Raw genomic sequence first — 20,383 nt, 5'->3', positions numbered from 1 at the left:
TGATCCCGGACTAGGCGGAGTCCGGCTCCAGGAAACAGAAACTTTTGAAGGGAAGAGTGGGAACCCTCTACCCCCCAAACCTCTCCCTGCCCCCACGGCGGACATAGGGGCCGCGGAGAGACCTTTGCAGAGCTCAGGCTTGTTTAGAGTTGAATATGCAGCTGGGCCTCTGGACCTTGCCCCTGCCACTAGATTAACCTTTAAAAAAAATAATAAAGCGGCAGGAGATTGTTCAGTGTTATTTTTGTTGTAAGCGTGGCGGTGATCCTCTTTCCAGTTTTGTGCATCCTGTGCAGAAACTGATTGCAGTCTTGATTCAGTAAACAACATTGCAATGATGTGTGTGCATCTGTGCCACTATTTCCATTGGGTAAGTTTAGATAATTTTTTGGGTCAAAATGTACATATTTTAAATTTTGGCAGGTACTGCTGAATAGCTTTGTGGAGAGATTTATACACCGCCACTCTCAATTGTATAGTGTTTGCCTGCTTTGCCCTTGCCAACAGTGCTTCCTGTAATAAGGTCCCAACAAAGATGGGGGTGGTATTGCCAATCTAAGCAAAAAAGGCCAAATATCCATACACTAAAATTTTTCTCCCCTTCAACTTCAGTCAATCATTCATTCAATAAATTGTATTGAACAACTGCTAAGAGCCACAGTTGTTCAGGCACTGTTGAAAATAGCAATGAATTAAATAGACAAAGGATCTACCTTCATGGCATTAGTTTCTAGTGTGTGAGATGAAGGTAAAGAACAAATAAAACATTATATGTCATTTGGTTCTATGGCAAAAAGGCATAGAGAGGGTTGGAGTTCAGGGTATTTTGCTGTTATAGCTATATGGGTAATGGGAGGTTTCACAGAAAGTGGCAGTTGAACAAATGAGTGGTGAACGAGTGGATATGCGGTGAGGGAAGTGTGTGCCAGGCAGGGGAAACAGTAAGCATAAAGGCCTGGACGTAGGAGCATAGTTGGCTAGCACGGAGGATGTAGTTGGGTTGGAGAGAGCAAAGAAAAGTTGTAAGACATGAGATCAGAGAGATAATGTGTGTGTGGTAGCTTGTAGGCTATTGCAATAGTTTATGTTAACTAGGAAACCACATTTTAGAAAGGTACTGAATGGTTCAATAGAAAAATAAACCTAGAACTTCCTTCTTACCAAGGATGTAGAAAAAAAAAATTTTCTTAAAATATATCTTTATTGATTTCAGAGAGAGGAAAGGAGAGGGAGAGATAGAAACATCAATGATGAGAGAGTCATTGATCAGCTAGCCGGCAACCCGGGCATGTGCCCTGACCGGGAATTGAACCCTGATTGCCTGGATCCCAGGTCGATGCTCTACCACTGAGCCACGCCCGGCCAGGCAGGATGTGGAAAAATTTAATAGAGCTCCAATGTTTGAAAAAATTTCCAGTGCCTTGATCATGCTTTTCCTTCTTTGTTCCTACTTCTTTCCTTTCCTTTCTCTCAGCTGTATCTGGGCCAAGAGATAGTCTCTGCTTATTAAGGTTTAAACGGATAACAAGCAAACAATGGTAAAAATCAAAGGAAAAAAAACCTCCTGATTATCTACTTATATGTTTTAGAAATTGATATTCAGAAAGACAAAAGCCATCTATAAAAATTTTAAAGAAATATACATTTTCAGGATTGAGAAGAAACAAAGACCTGACTGTTAAGTGGGTGTTGAACATGCTGTAATTACTGGATGGAATTTGAATATCAATCATCTTTTCCACAGACTGTTGGATTGTGTGGATTCTTGGGAAAATCAATAGTGCATTACATTTTGAATTTCTTCTCATGAATATGTAAAAAGCAACTAGAGAAAAAGGGAAATGAAAAGTGAAAGATGGCAACTGATCTAAAATCTGCTTGGGAAACTGAAACTTAAGTAATAGGTAGGTATTCCTCAAGTTTCAGAATAAACACTCATTTTCAATAACTCTTCCAGGAGATGGATATAAGCCAGAGTTTCTCAGCCTTGGTACTATTGACATTTGGGCTGGATAATTCTTTGTTGTGGGAAGCTGTCCCATGCACTGTAGGATGTTTACCCACTAGATGTTAGTAAACCCTGCAGTTGTGACAACCAAAATTGTCTCCAAATGTTAGCCAAATGCAGCTTCTTTTTGCCCTGAGGGGCAGAATCCTTCTCTTCCCTATTACCTTCCCCCCACCTCAGTTGAAAATCACTGCTACAAATAATACCCTCATGTATATACCTAATTTTTTAAAAATTAGTTTTCACAGCACATCCTGCAAGAGATAGGAGGTAGACTCAGGAGAGGAAAAGTTGAATACAGATTAATTCCATGTTGGAATTCAGGAAGAGGCCCCCAGGGTGGCCTTTCCTCCCCTAGCACATCATTGGTCATGCAATTTGGACCCCCTGATCTTTCCTTCCTAGAGATAACATGTAGGCCTCAGTTGTATTTCAGCTCCAGGCTCAGAAAAGCAACAAAACCAGCCACAGCTGACCTCAGGACCAGCTGCATTGGATAATGACCCCTGCCTTGGAGCCAACCAATCAATCAGTGAAGACCACAATCCTGAAAGGACACACCTGGAAAGCTGCTGAATATTATAATAAAATCTTCCCCTGGGACCTCCCCTAAGATCTCCACCCTTAAAACCCTTAGGAAAGAGGACCCAGTGCGCTCTCCCTCCCTGGAGCATGCGCTAGCCTTTCCTTTCCTCCCTCCCCTCCACCCCACCAAGGCTGTTACCATTAGCTTCCTCACTCCCAAGCACCAAGGCCCCTTCCTTTGCCTCTATAACTTGTTTCCTAAGACTATTTCTTTTAGGAATTACTTCTACCTCTGTGATTTACCAAATAAATGTTATCTTATAGTTTGAGTCTTGACTCTGAATTCTTTCCTAGCCAGAACTCAAGTACCAAGGTTGCTGAACCCAGGTCTGGTCTGACCCCACTGGTCTAACACTATGGCCTCCAAGGTCTGGAGATTGCCAAACACATACCACAGGAACACATTACATAATCCAGAGACTTACCTTGCATTAATGAGCTCTGCTTTCTGGGTGCAAACAATGCATAGCAATATCTGGGAAGAGTTGTCTAATAGAGAACCGACCAATTCAACAATTATCTACTTTTAATATTTCTGACTCAGAGAGTTGGCAGTAATTAGACTTACTTTAGCACCACACAGCCTCCTCTCCCAAACACAAGCACTTTAAGGTACTGTTTTTGTGAAATCTAATACATCTCTTGTTTTAGTGATAAGAAAGTTGGGGAGATTGTTTCTGTGTAACTCTGATGCCTCCCCTCAGTGACATAAATTTTGCTCACTCCAATTCCTATAAAATTTCATTAGCAATCCAAAGCCCAGCTCAATATTCCTGAAAATTCCTTGGGGACTTGTATTCTCATGGATTTAGGGATCCCCACCAAGAAATGCAGGGAGCCTAGATGCTGGTTAATGTACAAAAGGATTATCCCCTAGAGTCTCCAGAGGAAGTATGGCTGTGCCAACACCTAATTTCAGTCCAATGAAACACATTTCATACTCCTGACATACAGAACTTTCAGATAATAAACCTGTATTTTAAGCCATCAAGTTTGTGATAAATTGTTACAGCCACAATAGGAAATTAATATATGTCAAGGGAGGGAGGCTGCAAGGGGTGTTTTCCGAGACGAGATCCTCAGCGTAAAGAAGGCCCGCAGAGCCGACATCAAGAGAACGATTCCTTCCTTTATTGTGCACAGGGCTGGTTATATAGACTATAGCAAGCAGTGCGCTAATGTCGCGCAGTTGCATTCTGCTGAATCAGCATTACATAAGGCCACCGTCATGCGCACATACTGAATGGTCGGGGTCATGGATGGGACACCGAGACCTACCAGCCCTTACCTGACATGCCTGACAATATATCTTCCCCAAAAACATACACAGCAATGGAAAAACAATACCATTGCTTTCTTATTTTTTCCTTTTAAAAATATTATTTCTAGTACATTGCCTTTCAATAAAATGTCATAATCAGAGGTGATTGCCACAAATGACCTCTCAGATCACTTAGCATCAGTTTCGTATTTCTTGATCTAACAATATCAATACCAGCAAATGACTGGATAAATAGTGCTTTTGTTGTAAGCAGTGGGAATGGCACTGGGTGTTAAAGTCTGGTGGAGTCAGAATGGGCTTGGGTTCAGCAACCTTGGTACTTGGGTTCTGGCTAGGAAAGAATTCAGAATCAAGACTCAAACTATAAGATAACATTTATTTGGTAAATCACAGAGGTAGAAGTAATTCCTAAAAGAAATAGTCTTAGGAAACAAGTTATAGAGGCAAAGGAAGGGGCCTTGGTGCTTGGGAGTGAGGAAGCTAATGGTAACAGCCTTGGTGGGGTGGAGGGGAGGGAGGAAAGGAAAGGCTAGGGCATGCTCCAGGGAGGGAGAGCGCACTGGGTCCTCTTTCCTAAGGGTTTTAAGGGTGGAGATCTTAGGGGAGGTCCCAGGGGAAGATTTTATTATAATATTCAGCAGCTTTCCAGGTGTGTCCTTTCAGGGTTTTGTTCTCCGCTGATCAATTGGTTGGCTCCAAGGCAGGGGTCATTATCCAATGCAGCTGGTCCTGAGGTCAGCTGTGGCTGGTTTTGTTGCTTTTCTGAGCCTGGAGCTGAAATACAACTGAGGCCTACATGTTATCTCTAGGAAGGAAAGATCAGGGGGTCCAAATTGCATGACCAATGATGTGCTAGGGGAGGAAAGGCCACCCTGGGGGTGAGGTCCCACCCAACGATTGCTCATTGCTAGGTACCTGGGGCTTTCTACCCTGGTGACCTTCTGTACCTGACCCATCGTCCTTGCTCTGCTTATGTCTGTCTAACTCCCTACCACACCTTAAATAAACTGGCATAAAACAAGAGAAACTATTTGGAACGATTGACAAATTTCAATTTCAAGCATCTTCATGGAGAAAGATGACCTTTAATTGACTGTGTCCTTGTTTTACTGTCTCATTAGACTGTAAACTGTATGAGGTGTGGGCAAATGTGCTTTTTTCACTGACAGAAAGTAGAATATGACACCCCCAAATATACCACATTATTTTGAGCTGAAGGCAGTTGAGAAGCAGATATAGGAAAAGCTCTCTATCACCCATCTGCCTAAAAGTAGCACGTAAATTCTTGAAAGTGTCCCACCTCCTTTACCAGGAAAGACAGAAATTAATCACCTGAGACAACTCCAGGTACTATTATTCCAGTCACTTCCAAAGGAATCTACATAACAAATCTCACTAACTAGCAGCTATCTTCCAGTAGTTTTGCCCCTTATATTTCCCTTCCTACAATTTGCCACCCTAGAAAATCAGTTCTTTTCCTTTGTCTTATCACTTCTCTGAAAATTTATTGTTCTTTTGTTAAGATGCTATATAAGCCCAAGTTCTAACCACCTCTTTCAGTTACTCATCACTGGGTACTCCCATGTGTATGTGAGATGCACATGTTCATAAACTCTTATTTGTTTTTCTCATTAATCTGTCTTTTCTTTGTCTTATTTATGGGGCCGCTGTCAGGAACCCTAAGATGGGGAGAGGCAAAGAATGTTCCTTACATCACCATAGTATGTTTGGCATCTAGCACTGAAAACTATTGTTGACAAAATGAATGAATCATTTTACTTTATAGCAGTGCAGTGTTTTATTTGCCACAAACTGTTATTTCTATTATGTAACATTCACAGAGAAATGGTTTATGTCTCTCTACCTCTCACACACACACATATATATTGTTTCACTATTTTCTGAATACAAGTAGTTTTTATCAGGTTTGCATGATTGTTCAAGAATTACATGTTTCTGAAAGCAGCAAGCAGAAAAGATAATTAGTACATGTCAACATAAAAATCAAATGAACTGTGAAAGTGGTCCATATTTCAGTGCCTAAGGAACATGTCCCACGGAGTTCTCAAAGCCAGCAGCCAGCCTCAGGGCCTGCTCATAATACTCCAGGGCTTTATTCATTTCTCCTTTCAATTTGTAGATGAGCCCAAGGATGCTCAAGCTTTCCATGTCTGCTTTATTTCTTTCATGTTTCTTTAAAATCAGTTTCTCCAAAGCAATGATACTTCTTTCTCTTACAATTGACGGCTTATTTATTTTTATTGTTTTTAAATAATAGATAATTGCATTGACTTCAGATTTCCTTTGATGTTCCTGAAATCGACCGTAGTTGAAATAAATCTCTTGCAGTGTTTCTTCTTTAAGTGATTCCATGCTTAACAGTTTTTGATAAGCATCTTCAGCTTTTCTGTAGTTGCCTGCTTCTATGTACATATCTGCTAGGTGTATATAAGCTACTTCAAATGTTGGCTTTTGTTCCAGAGCAAATTCAAAATGAGATATGGCTAATCTTATTATTCTGTCCAAATTTTCTCTATCCCGTCCTCTAGCCTGCCAGTTTGTAGCTCTGTTTATTTGAAAAACTTGTGATCTATAGCAAAGCCCTATTTGGTGATGCAGGAACGCAGAGGAGGGTGTTGCACGCAAGGCCGTTTTTAAGAACTGAAGAGCTTTATCCGTAGCGCCTTTTCTTCGGTAAAACTTGGCTGCATATCGAAAGACATAGGTCTGCGAAGACATGTTGTTCAGTGCTTCCTCAATGTACTTTTCCCCCTCAGCTTCTTGTCCTATATCCTGAAGCTTCACGGCAAGGAGAGCCTTAATATATGCATCTTCTGGATTTAGCCTGATAGCCCGTTTTAGGGACTGCACACAAAATGCCTCATCAGCTTGTGTTACTTTGTTAAAGCCATCCAGACGATAGTCAACAATTGCATATCCAGTGTTGAATTCAGGGTTTTCAGGTTCCACTTCCAGAGCTTTCTGAAAGCAGGCTTTAGCCCGTTCATAATTCTTTCCTCCACATTTCAGCAAGGCCCATCCCTCCTCACAGTCCATCTCAGGACACTGCATTGTGTAGTAGGAGGGGCTGGCAAACTTGCAACTGTTCTCCACCTTGTCCAGGTAAATCTGGGCTTCTTCCAGTCTGCCCATGTGGTAATACAGCCAGGCATAGTTGCCCCAGATGACCAGCCATCTCACATCTGACTGGTCCGCATGACCTGCCTGCATTAAGTGTTCAGCTTCTTTTAAACTCTGCAGAGCTTCTTCATTCTGGCCTTTCAGGTGTTTCACATAGGCCAGTAGGTTGTGTATTCCCACATTGAATTTTGTGTCTAAGAACTCAATTTCATCAAAGACCCTGTTTTCTAAATCAAGCAGTTCAGTATCTTCAATTAGCAACTTCCATGTAAAGTGACATCTCAACTGCTCTACCCTAGCTTTGATCTGATCTTCATCAGCATTCTTACTGTGAAAACAAAAGCAGATTTTCTTTGTTAGGTGAGCAACAGCCAATGGAAAGAAGCCAGATAAAACACTTCACATTTATAGCTTAGCCTTGCAAAGGGCACACCTGCCTTGATTTTTTTTTTTAGTTTCTCTACATTTGACCCTTGAGCAACATGGGGTTTGAACTGGCTGGGTCCACTTACACCTGGATTTGTTTCAATATAGTTGGCCCTTCCTATCAGGGGTTTCATATGCAGGGATTTAACCAGTCATGGATGGAAAACTGTATATCTGCATTCTCAGCTGAGGATGGAAAAATACTACTGTTTTTGATCTATGGTTGGTTGAATCCGTGGATGCGAAGGGTTGACTGTAGAGTTTAAAGTTATAGTGAGTTTTTGACTGTGTAGGGACGGGGGGGGGGGGGGGGGTGGCATCTAAAATCTGCATGGAGTTTGATGCGATTTGCTAAGCATGTAGATTTTAAATCAGGAGTTAGACTTCTCATAAAAAGAATTAACACCAATTCTTAAACTCTCCGAAAAAAATTAAATAGGAAGAACACTACACTTTCACACTCACGAAGTCTATGAGGCCAGCATTACTCTGATACCAAAGCCAAACAAAGATTAAAAGAAAAAACAAATACTGGCACACTGAAGTTAACAGCTAGATAAAAGGATTATACGCCCTAACCAAGTGGGCTTTACTCCTAGAATGCAAGAATGGTTCAATGTATGAAAATCAACCAATTTAATGCACCACATTAACAGAATGAAAGAAAAAAACAAACACATCATCACCTCAGTTGATGTAGAGAAAGCATTTGACAAAATCTATCACCCTTTCATGATAAAAAGACTCAAAAAACTAGAATGGAAGGAAACTACCTCAACAAAATAAAGGCCATATATCGAAAATCCACAGCTAGTATCACACTAATGGTGAGACTGAAAGCTTCTGCTGTAAGATCAGGATAAGGTAAGAATGCTTGTTTTAGTCCCTTCTTTTCAACAGAGTACTGGAAGTCCTAACCAGAGCAGTTGGTTAAGAAAAAGAAATAAAATACATCTGAATTGGAAAGGAAGTAGTAAAATTTATCTCTATTCAAAAATAATATGATCGTATCTATAGATAGTCCTAAATATTGCACACACAAAAATTGTTAGAACTAATAAACAATTTTAGCAAAATTGTAGTATACAAAATAAACATGTAAAAAATCAGTTTTGTTTCTATACACTAGCAAGAACAATCTAAAAAGGAAACAGTCCTATTTACAATAGCATAAAAAAGAATAAAATACTTAGGAATAAACTTTTGCAAGGAGGTAAAAGACTTATACACTGAAAACTAAAAAACATTGCTGCAGAAAATTACAGAAGACACAAATAAAGGGAAAGGCATCTTGCATATAGATTGGAAGACTTAAACTGTACAGATGTACATACCACCCAAAGCAATCTATAGGTTCAATGTAATCCCTATCAAAATCTCAATGATATTTTTTTTTTTTTGCAGAAATAGAAAAATCCACCTTAAAGTTCATATGGAATCTCAAGGGGTCTCAAATAGCCAAAACAATCTTGAAAAAGAACAAAGTTAGAGGTCTAACACTTTCTGATTTCAAAACTTACTACAAAGCTACAGTAATCAAAACTGTGGTTGGTACTGGCATAAAGACAGACATATATATAGGTGGAATAGAATAGACAGCCCAGAAGTAAACCCTCATATATATGGTTGTATTAGTCAGCGATGGCTACCATGTACCATAGATGAGGTGGCTTAAACAAAAGAAATTTATTTTCTCGTAGTTCTGGAGGCTAGAAGTCTTAGATGAAGGTGCCCACTGATTCAGTTCCTGGTAAGAGCTCTCTTTCTGGCCTCTGCACACGGCCTTTCCTTCATGGTGCATGGAGAAAGAAAAAAAGTGCTCTTTTTTTCTTATAAGGACATCAGCCCTATTGGATTAAGAATCCAATTTTATGGCCTCACTTAATCTTTCTTACAGGCCCTATTTTCAGATATAGTCACATTGGGGGTTAGGACCTCAAAATATGTGGGGGACACAATTCAGTCCATAACAAGGTCAAATGGTTTTTGACACAAGTGCCAAGACCATTTAATGGGGAAAGATCGGTGTTTCAACAAATGTGTTGGGAAAACTGGATATCCACATGCAAAAGAATGAAATTGAACCATTACTTTTATAGCATATACAAAAAAACAGGAACTTGAAAGGGATCAAAAACCTAAATGTAAGACCTAAACTAGGAAGGCCTTAGAAGAAAACATAGGGAAAAAGCTCCATGACATTGTACTTGGCAAAGATTTCTTAAATATGATACCAAAAGCACAGGCAACAAAAGTAAAAATAGGTAAGTTGGACATCATCAAAATCTAAAACTTTTGCCCGGCTGGCGTGGCTCAGTGGTTGGGCATCAACCTATGATCCAGGAGATCGAGCCTGGGTTCCCGGTCAGGGCACATAACAAGTGTTGGTGAGGATATAGAGAAGTTAGAACCCTTGTGCATAGTGGGAATGTAAAATGGGGCAGCTGCTGTGGAAAATGGTGGTGATTCCTCAAAAAGTTAAGCATATAATTCCCATATGATTCAGCAATTCCACTTCTGGGTATATGCCCAAAATAAGGAAAAACAGGAAGGGGAACAGATATTTGTATATTCGTATTCATAGCAGCATTATTCATAATAGGTGGTAGCAAAGCAAGTGCCCATCAGTGGATGAGCAGATAAACAAAATGTGGTTTATTTTAATGTAATTGTAATATACATACAATGGAATATTATTTCATCTTAAAAAGGAAGGGCATTTTGATACATGCTACAATATGGATGAATCTTGAAGACATTATGCTAATTGAAATAAGCCAGTCACAAAAGGCCACATAGTGTTTGTTTTCATTTATATGAAATATCCACAACAGGCAAATCCATAGAGACAGAAAGCAGATAAATGGCTGCCAGGGCCTGGGTCAAAGGATGAGTGAGGAGTGACTGCCTAATGGGTATGGAGTTTCCCCTCAGAATTATGAAAATTTTCTTGAAGTAGATACTGGTGATAGTTGCACAACATTGCAAATGTACTAAAGTCTGCAAAATGGTACACTCAAAATTAAGTAAAATAAATTTTATCTTACATGTATTTTATCACAATAAAAAACCATATTACTAATGTGAATAAAAATTCTTCAAATTATATATGTATATTTTTTCTAGTACATGTTGAAATAAACACAAAAATATTAATACATAAAAGCTAATTAGTAGGCCATCTGAAATTATCTCCTAAACCCCCATTGGTACCCTTTGAGAAACACTGGTTTAAAGGTTAAATAAGGTGTCATTGAATAGAGATTCTGATTCATGTCTCTACTGTATCACTTATTACCTGTGTGATCCTAACATTTTTAAATCTAAGATACATTATTGCACAATCAGTATTAAGTACCTGCCTCACAGTTTCATTTGAGGGTTAAATGCAATAATTTACACAATAATTTTAAAAGCCAAGTGGCACTTAATAAACATTTAGGAAGTGATGGCTACTTTTATAATAGTAAGAATTAGTAGTGATAACCACTCTGTGTGTGGACCAAAGGAAGGATTGATTAAAGGCCAATAATTGTGCATTTAATGGAATTTTTGCCCCTTCAAAATTTTACCCATTGGAGCACTGAGGGGAAATTTGATTAATGTCTTTTTAAAAAATCTGATGATATCAGGGATTGTTTGAATCTAGATTCAGTTTGGACAATATAAAAATTCCCACCTTTAGCTAAAGAAAACATGGATGTTCCCCAGCGCAGGACTCCAGCCAAGCCCCATGGACAGGAGACCATCAAGGACCTGCAGACCACCTGGCTTCCCCAGGGGAGAGGTAATCTGCTCATCCTAGATCCAGTCGGACCGAGAAGGCCGGACACAGGAGCTCAGCAGTGCAGGTAGTGAGACCAGAAGCCTGCTTTCTAGGCGGTGAGCTTCTCCCATCACCTTCCCACAGTATTTCCCTCAAGACATCTGAGAGACCTCCCGACGGCTCACACAGCTGTGTAGGTCCTACGTTTCCTCCACTGTGAGGAGCCAGCTAAAATCAGTGTCTCCACCCAGACAAACTGCCCATCCTCTCCCTCTGTGAGTTTGGTGGAAAATAATTTCCGAGCTTGGGATCATCTTCTCCCTGCAAAATTCCTTTCCTATTTCCCTCCTCTTCTTTGGACTTTAACATGAGATAAGCTTCCTCGGGGCGATGCGAACAAAACTGAAAATGCCTGAATTAATAAAACAGTTTATCTGTGTGCAGGAATGTCAGCGTGCACACACACACACTCAGTCCACAAGCAGACAAACAGAAGAGTGGCATCTCTGAAACTAGGTCTGTTGAGGGAGTAATGATTAACTCCCTCAGCTTTTTTCAAAAACTTTAGGCAGAAAGGCAGCGAAGCAGAGAAATCCTTACCCCATGGTTGCTATGAGTTAGGCAGCCGCTCGCAGGGTCTGGTTAGCAGCCTCCGCTCCTCTGAGTCTGTCCAGCCTGTCCTGTGGATTTCAGGTGAATTTAGCCCCAGAACAGGGCTATATAAGGAAGGCTAAACAACTGACTAAGAAGGTAAACTGTGGGTGTGTTCTTGCGAGAACAACTTGAAAAGCGAGGTGAAAACTGAAACTGGAAAGTGAAACTGAAAAGGGAAACTGAAGCGGCAGAGCTCTCTCTGCAGGAGGAAAAGGAAACTAAAATAGCCAGTGCTTGCTTTGTTTTGCTTTGAAAACGGATTGAGGGGAAGACGGTGAAGAATATTCAGTGATGTGCGAATTTCTCTCTCAGAGTCTATACCTGGCCTTATAGTAACCTGGGAGTCATCTGGAAACAGCAATTGCTCATTTTATGGTATAAAATTCTGCAAATCTCTAAACTGGAGTCTTAACCCAACTTTGCCCTTATTTTCTGAGAGCTTGTGGCTTACTAATTATTCTCTGGCTTTGCATACCCTTAACAATAAGTGGCCTGTAACCTCTTTTTTGTACACAGGAACAGGGAAAATGTATGTGCTACCATCTTGAGACTTTAAACAAAACATGTTAATGCTGAATGACAATATTTTCTTGTTTTTAATGCTCTCTGTTGTAGTGATCTAATGTGTTCTTATTCACCAGACATGATTGTCACACCTATGCAAGAGCATTGTCCAGTCCTCTTGGTGCCTTCTAATAGGTTAGTCTCCTATTATTGGTGTCTGCCAAGCTCCCTTTTCTCCCTGTTTTTCATTGGAAGTTGCCTCACTCTCCTGATTCCTGTAGAAAAGTGGTTATTCCCCAGCAGGTTTGCAAAGCAAACTTATCTCTAACCTCAGTTTATTTAATCATGGAGAGGTGCTTACTGAGAGCAGTCAATTAGACTTGCTTCGCTGGAAAGCTGACACTGGGAAGTGTTGGACCTGAAGCGTGTATAGTTGGTTACCATTGTCAGCATGTTTTTCTGTGTGGCCTGAAAATAATAAAAACAAGGGAAACTTAGTCACAGGGAAGACTATCAGGTGATTGAGCAGAGGAAAATAGAGAATTTCAGCCAAGAGATGGAAAGTTCTCATGGTATCTCTCATCCACCATTAAGAGTCAAGGGGCAAGGACCATGTGTGTGTCATATGAGGTTTCCAGGTGAGTTCTGAGTTGTATGAAGTCAGATTACCAATGACTGGACCTGGGGCCATATTGAGGAGTGTTTCTAGTGCTGCAAAAATGCAGTAACTGGCCAGGGTTTGGAACCAGATCTGCCTCAGACCCTATAGGAGAACTTCAGCCCATTGTTGCTCTTGATGGAATTTGGTGGCTGGATTCCTGATGACTGTGGAAAAAAGGAAGAATTGAGGGAGGTAGCCCCATTTTCAGTTAGCCTCCTATATATGGAAGGAATCTACTATAATATAAATATATAATATAATAATTAAAAAAACCACACTCCTAATTAAGTGACCAGGATACTGTTACTTTGGGTTTCAGCTTGAAAGAAAGCAATAATCCACCTGGTTCAGGAATGAAGGAAATAAGCCAAATACCAAGAGAATCTCTTAATCTCTGATCACTTGGGGAGGAGGTAAAGGTAAAGTGCTGTGGTTTGGCATAGAGAGCCCTCTATTGCTTCCACACGGATACCCACATACTGAGTCAGATTCTAACTTATAATTAACTATAGTTCATAAAACTTGAGCTTAAACATTAGCAACTACCTGGCACATAGAAGCATGCAAATAGAGGTGATGATGATAATGATGATGGTGCTTTTAAGTCATCAAGTTAAAGTAATGCTTTTTTTTTTTTTTTTTTAAAGCTACCTATAATGTGTCTTTTAAAATAATAAACAGAAGAGGAACAGCTGTAAGAATATTTTCCTCTTAGAAACACTTAATCGGACACACTGCCAGATCTAAAAGGTTTCTACTCAAGCCTTCCTGCCGAGTTCATCTCTCATCTCAGCCCTTATCAAATCTAAAAGCTTTCACTGTGACATTGTGACTGAACATAAAGGGTTCGTCTCTTGGTGAGCGTATCTCAACCAAGACAGTATACGAGCAAAGGGCGTTTATTACTTGCAGCAAGTAAGGAGAGCACTGGGGACATCTCCCAAAGTGGTGTCTCCTCGAATGGACAAGCGAATCACCTTTACTGGGACTAGACAAGCATTAGAGAGAAAAAAACAAAGGAAATGTGTGTGTGTGTGTGTGTGTGTGTGTGTGTATTTACAGTTAGAAAAGGTAACAAGAACTGGAGAAAATGAAACTTTTAGAAAATGAAATTTCAGCATTCGGCTGATTCCGTTCCCAGGAGTCTAGCTAGGACCCACTCCCTGAGTGGCTGACAGGTAATGATAAGCCACTTCACCTCTATGAGCCTCATTTTCTAGATGTGATAAATAACTGATTTGGAATAGATCATCAGTTCTCAACTTCTTACTGCACACTAGAATTATCTAGGGAGGTTTTAAGAATAATGCTAACTAGGCCCCATCCCAGACCAATTGAATTCATCTCTGGGAATGGGCCCCCAACTTCAATATTAAAGAGAAATCCTCAGGTGATTCTGAAGTACATGAGGGCTGGAACCAGGGCTATGATGATCTCTGGTGTCTGTTCTGTGACTGAAATTCCCTGAATGAGTGACCTGGAACTCAATTCCTGGACATCCATTTCTGTGAGGCCCAGATTCAGTATCTTCATCACTCTTCCTTCTTTCTCAGCTGCACAGTGTCTCTTCTTGATCCACAGGGTGAGATGGAAAAAGAATGGAATCCTGAGTGTTTTGACCACTATATAGAAACTATGCACTTAGCTTTTGAGATTATCCCTAAGTACCTCCGATCACATCCATGGCCTCAAAGACTCCAGAAGTCCTTTGTTATGAATGGTCTGATGATTTTCATACATTCTCATGAGTCTTCCCATCTTCCATGCAGCCCATCTTGACCCACAGTTTGATTTACTGCAACATATTCAAGTACTAACTGAATTTTTATCATTTCTTTTTCTACATTTCAAGCTTATTCTGAAACAGTTATAGACTCACAGGAAGTGGCAGGAAGATTCTTGAGTATTTTTCCCACATTTGGCCTCCTAAGAGCAACATTTTACGTAAGTACTGCACCATGTCAATCAGGAAATGACATTGGTACTGTGTGTATATTTTAAAGATAAAATATATCATGAGCTCGTCTTATAAATTCAAGTTTACAAGATTTTACGTAACCTAGTTGATCTTAGGTAATTACATCTGTGTAATTTTTTCTCCCAAACTGAGTATCTCTTTTCTAAGTGATACCAACATTCGTATGCTCTATTACACAATACACTAACAATAGTCTCAGAATAGCAAAATCAACAAAACACCCTCACGAGAAACTCAGGTGGAGTTTAACACTTTTTTGCTGGGTTTATTTTTGTCTATGAGATATATTCTTCTACAGATGTAGAATCAAATTATAGTATATGAAAAAAATCACCTGGAATATTTCCTTTCTATGTGGTTTTATCCCATGCATATTTTGGTCTATTTGCCTCATTTTGATTTATTTTTTAGATATTGTTTTGGCCTTTTCATCCTAACATTTTATTATGAACATCATCAAACAGAGAGAAGGTGAGGGAATTTTACAACAAACACTAATATACTCACCACATTTCTACAATAACTTTTTACTAATTTGCTTTATTACATATCTATTCACCCATCAATTTCTCTATCCTTCAATTTACTTTTTGTTGTTGCATAAGAAGGCAGTCAGTACGATTGATAAAATATTTCAGCATGCAGTCACACCTTGTTTATAAGAAAAGGACAATATCCCCACTCAAATAGTTTTCTACCGGTTAAATTTAATAAATCTGAAGGTTGAAGTCAAGGAGTTTTGCTATTATAAATATGTAGGTGAGGGAAAGTTTCATTAAGAAAATGGCAATTGGCCCTGCCAGTGTGCCTAAGTGGTTGAGCATCAACACATGAACCAGGAGGTTACGGTTCGATTCCTGGTCAGGGCACATGCCCAGGTTGAGGCTCCATCCTTAGTAGGGGGTGTGCAGGAGGCAGCCGATCAATGATTCTCATCATTGATGTTTCTATCTCTCTCTCCCTCCCTCTCCTTTCCTCTCTCTGAAATCAATAAAGATATATTTTAAAACCAAAAACTACTTTTTCTCCTGTTAATCTGTTTCTTATAGGTTTGATTCATGGACCTAGCCATTGAATCTAGGGGTGAAGGGGAAAAAGACTTTTCCTCCCCTATACTAATGATCTAAAAGCCAAAGTTCTCTCCACTCCTTTGAATTACTCATCACTGAGTTCTCCCAGGATACTGAACAAATTTCTGCTTGTTTTTCTCTTGCTAATCTTTCTTTGTCAGTTTAATGTGCTGACAATCTGGGAATCCAAACTGAGAATCTGGGAACACCGCAGGGTAGAAAGAATTAGGGACAAATCCTGACAAGTGGAATGAAGAAGTATGAAGGGACACCACTAAGCCACTAGATCCTCTCACCTGAGCCCCTGCCTCCACCATGATCAAAGGGAAACAGCTTATGGCAGGAAACTACCATGGTCCTCGCAGAAGTCAACAAGAACAAAGAATGGCTAAAACCAGATCAATCCAAGGTGGAGGAAAAATTGACCAGAGACCAACCCCAAAGCGTGCTATACCATCATTATAATGAAAACTGACACAAGTAGAAGGGGGGCCTAAGAGGGTGAACATCATGACACTTCCCCAATGAGCCGTATTAGAAACAAGGCCCCTCCCAACCAGAAGGCAGAGACAGAATTTGGCACCACAAAGTTAAAAAACTAGGAAGATGGAAAAACCCCAGGAACTGACTGACCATACACACAACTCACTTAGGGGTTCACCCATGTCCACCCAGATGTGCACTTTTCCTTCTTCAATAGTGGTGCCCCGTGAGACTTGCAACCAAGGGGGCAGCGGGCAGCGGCAGCCAATCTCAAGCTCAAACCCTGATCCTGTCTCCAGGAACCCGCATCCTAGCCTCTTTCTTTTGCTCTACCTGAATAAAACTTGCTTTTGTTCTTACTTCCACTTGTTCTTACTCCCATTTGTTCTTGAAATCTTTCCTGGGTGAATCAAGAGCCTGGAGATCACCTGACACGAGAAAGATCTGGAACCATGCTGGGGCAGGGTCAGCCCCAGGCACAGAGCTGGTTCAGTGATAGGAAGGTAGAGGAAAATAATTTTTCTCCCTTACACTGTAATACATCGTACCGATGATTATTACTATGTGCTGAGTCTGTCAGACTTTTTAGCAAATGAGCAAACCTAAGAGTGGTCTTGGATTCCCTCACCCCCATGTTAGAAGAACACCGACTCTCCCTGGTAGACAGAAACCTAGCTGCTTTTCACAGCCAGATCTTATGTGGGCACCTTTTTCAGTTCTGATGCTCTTGTCTGGGAAGCCCAGCCTGGGGTTTAGGCCCCGGAGTCCTCAGTGGGAGCCCCCCACAGCCGAGATCTCCCTCTGGACCTTCAGCTGCTGCCTGTGGGAGCCCAGCCAGCCCTCTCGTGCCTCCGCACCTCCTACCAGTCTCTATGCGGTTTCCACTTTTCCTCCTTGGTGTTCTCCAGCTTGTCTTCAGTTGCAGCTGATTATTCAGGATGGTTTTCTATATTTTAGTTGTAATTCCAGTTTGATCCTGGGAGTGTCAGTGTAGCTTCCACTCAGTCTGCCACCATCTTTCCATATATTCTTTCTCCACTTTCTTGCTTTTTGTAGCTTGTGCAGAGGTTGGAATTCAAAGTTTTTGAGTATTGGAAACAGAACAAGTCCTCATAACTCATGATTTTTTGCTATGGTGTTCACCTTTGGACCCTCTGGGAAAAGGGAGACCGCTTGAAAAGAGAAGCGATCTCCAGGCAGAGACACTACTTTGGAGTTTGAAGAAGCAGGTTTTAATTGCTAATGAGCCTTTCTGAGGTCAGATGCCTGACTCTCAGAGGCTGATGATTTCCTGGCTGGTGTGTGTATTTTTGAGTGCGTCATTAGGATTCTAAGGCTGACAAGACAGAAAGGGCTTAGGAAAGCCTTGCTTGTCTCTGGGACCTGGACTGTGACTGGCCTAGCCTTGTCTAGGCTTTGCTGCTGCTGGAAGAAAAGCAGCTGACTCTTGAAATCTGGAATTTGCACATTCTGTCTGCCTGGGACTGATTGCAAACTGAAACCTGGGTGGGGCTGACTGCTGCTGGGCTGTTTCAGCCTTAGCTTGCACTGTGCTGACCTGAAAGAGGGCTCAGTGAACAGAACCAGACTCTGGGACCCTCGCACATGTAGGAAAGTCCTAATTTATAAAAGCATCGTGGATGCCGGCGCATCATCCTGGGGCACGGACAAATGCCCACAGGAAAGGGCATTTCTCTGATTGACCATCTGAAATACGGTAGCAGGCCAGCTCTCTATTTTTTTTTTATTGTAGGGGAGGGAAGAATCTTTTCTCCCTATCTTAGGTTCTTCAACAGGGGCCCTGCAAATTAGACTGACAGAAAACAGTTTAACTAGAGAAAAACAGAAGTCCAATAACATGCATTGTGCTCTTCCTGGAGGTACCCAGTGGTCAGTAACTCAAAGGGCTGGTCAGAACTTGGGCTTATATAACATCCTAACAGAAGGAGAATACATTTGTAGAAAAGTGACAATACAAAGGGTAGAGACTTTGAGCTTCCAGGGGCTGCAAATTGTGGGAAGTTAAGTATATGGGGGAAATTAATGGAAACTCAGAGGAAGATAAGGCTTGTTTGTGTACATTCCTCTCTGTGCCATCTCCTCTCTGGTAATAAGACTGTTATCCATTCCTGACACTGGATCAGAGGGGGTGGGGTGGGGTGGATGTTTACATGGGGAATTTATCTTCTGCTTTCAGGCAGTGGGGGAGGGCAGGGAGCTCATCCTGTGTGTGCTTTTTCTCAAATGCATTCAGCTCAAAACAGGCCTCATGATACAGAGGCTAGTTGCATTTCTGACTAGTGCTTCTTGTTGAAAGCTGCAAGTTGGGAGAGGACACATTGCCCGAAGTGTGAGCCTCTCCTCCCACTCCTGAGGAATTGAACCCTTGACCCCTCTCCAGGCTCTCACTGCTGTTGACTTGCGCTTTCAACTTTCCTGAACAGTTGCGGTCTGTGAGAATAGATTGATAACCCCGACTCCATGTCCCTGACCTTTGTCCTAGTATGCACACCTGCATAAGGTACATATTCTGATTGTTAAATGCAAATGACCCCAGAAAACAGTCACTGTTTTATAGGCTCACCATGTAAATGATCATGATGGAGGGGTGGAGAGTGATGTAAACCCATTTTGAAAATTTGTAAAAATTCAGGATTTTGTCTGGCTCATCCCTAAACATGATGCCTCTTTCTGGTTAAGTTGTATAAAATGTTTTCCTGTGAAAACACTTTTGTCCCTCTTGCATATAGCCTGTCCTGGTGAAAGATCTGGGTAAAAGAGTAGGGGATAATTGAAAAAAAAAAAAGAAAGAAAGAAAAGTACGATTGTTGGGTGAGACAGTTTGATTTGTAAACAATGAAGAAAAAGAAAAACACCTCATTTGGGGAAGCACAGGGAAGCGGAGAGGATTAATGATCTTTGTTTTTCAGAATTGTTCCTGGAAGCTTTCCTTCCTTTCCAAAGGAAATCTGCCCATTCCACTTTTCCAACCCATACTAGTGCTTTGAATTCAGACTGCTGAGCCAGTGAGCACAGGGGACAGCAATGGGGTGGTGGGGTTGGGGCCAGCTCCTAAACTTTCCACCCAGAAAACCTCAGATGTCATCTTCACTCATGAGGCAGATGAACTGGTTTCAGGGGTGGGCAAATGTTTGGGACTAACTGTCATGTCAGGCAGTCCCTCTAAAACCAAGGACTCAACTGAATATTTTGGACTGGACTGAAATCCTAGGGAAGCCCTACAGTATAAGGCCACACTTGGGGAGCCTATTAACTTGTACTGCCTGACTAAGGTATTTCCTGCTTGGGATACCTAAACAATTGTAAATTCTGTTTCCAGGGGCACCAGGAGTGTCTTCTGAGATTGTACTTCCTGTGTGTGTATCTGATGACCATGATAATGCCTCAGCCCAGGAAGGCGGCCAGGTCAGTTTACTGGCCAGAGTTGTGCTGTGTCACCAGGTAAAAAGGATAGTACAGAAACTCAAGGAGGAAGTGACCTGGACTTCCAACGCAGACCTTATTAATTAGTAGGATGACTAAGTTCAGGATCCCTAAAGGGCATAACTGAGGCCAATTCTGTAAGATCTCACCCTGTCATGTGGGGACCTACTAATAACACTTTGGCTATAAAGACACCTTTACTACAGATCAAGGGAATGGACTGTGCGAAAAAGCATTAGGCCAGAGACCATGATTCTTAGAAAGACCTACTTGCAAGGTTGACCCTTAGCTGGCATCTGGGAACTTGGATTTTTGGAGTGTTCTCACCATTCCCTAACCAATAAGCATGGTTATTGTTTGGGCAAATGATGTGGTTAATGC

At 41.1% G+C, this 20,383-nt stretch overlaps 1 protein-coding gene and 1 long non-coding RNA gene across 4 annotated transcripts; one reads left to right on the top strand and one right to left on the bottom strand.

Annotated features, from left to right (window-relative positions):
- Positions 1–99: 99 nt before the first annotated feature.
- On the top strand, positions 100–2,693 carry LOC308566801. The gene is made up of 3 exons (XR_014000232.1): positions 100–370; positions 1,745–1,904; positions 2,434–2,693. It is a non-coding gene; the product is annotated as an uncharacterized lncRNA (long non-coding RNA).
- A 2,959-nt stretch (positions 2,694–5,652) lies between these two features.
- LOC308566800 (interferon-induced protein with tetratricopeptide repeats 1-like) lies at positions 5,653–17,914 on the bottom strand. Of its 3 annotated transcripts, none has more exons than XM_081157585.1 (2): positions 11,809–12,046; positions 5,653–7,344 (listed from the first exon to the last, which is right to left on the bottom strand). In XM_081157585.1, the coding sequence occupies exons 1-2, from the start codon at positions 11,811–11,813 to the stop codon at positions 5,916–5,918; spliced, it is 1,434 nt and encodes a 477-aa protein (XP_081013711.1). In that variant the 5' UTR covers positions 11,814–12,046; the 3' UTR covers positions 5,653–5,915. The 3 variants fall into 3 exon arrangements, with proteins under 3 accessions (XP_081013711.1, XP_081013712.1, XP_081013713.1); XM_081157586.1 differs by lacking the exon at positions 11,809–12,046 and adding an exon at positions 17,423–17,914 and having other exon boundaries at positions 5,659–7,344; XM_081157587.1 differs by lacking the exon at positions 11,809–12,046 and adding an exon at positions 17,266–17,351 and having other exon boundaries at positions 5,659–7,344.
- Between the last annotated feature and the right edge of the window lie 2,469 nt (positions 17,915–20,383).

Source organism: Miniopterus schreibersii, assembly GCF_964146895.1.
Source record: "Miniopterus schreibersii genome assembly, chromosome: 14".
In the NCBI taxonomy this organism is placed as follows: domain Eukaryota; kingdom Metazoa; phylum Chordata; class Mammalia; order Chiroptera; family Miniopteridae; genus Miniopterus; species Miniopterus schreibersii.
This window is presented reverse-complemented; position numbering and strand designations above follow the sequence as displayed.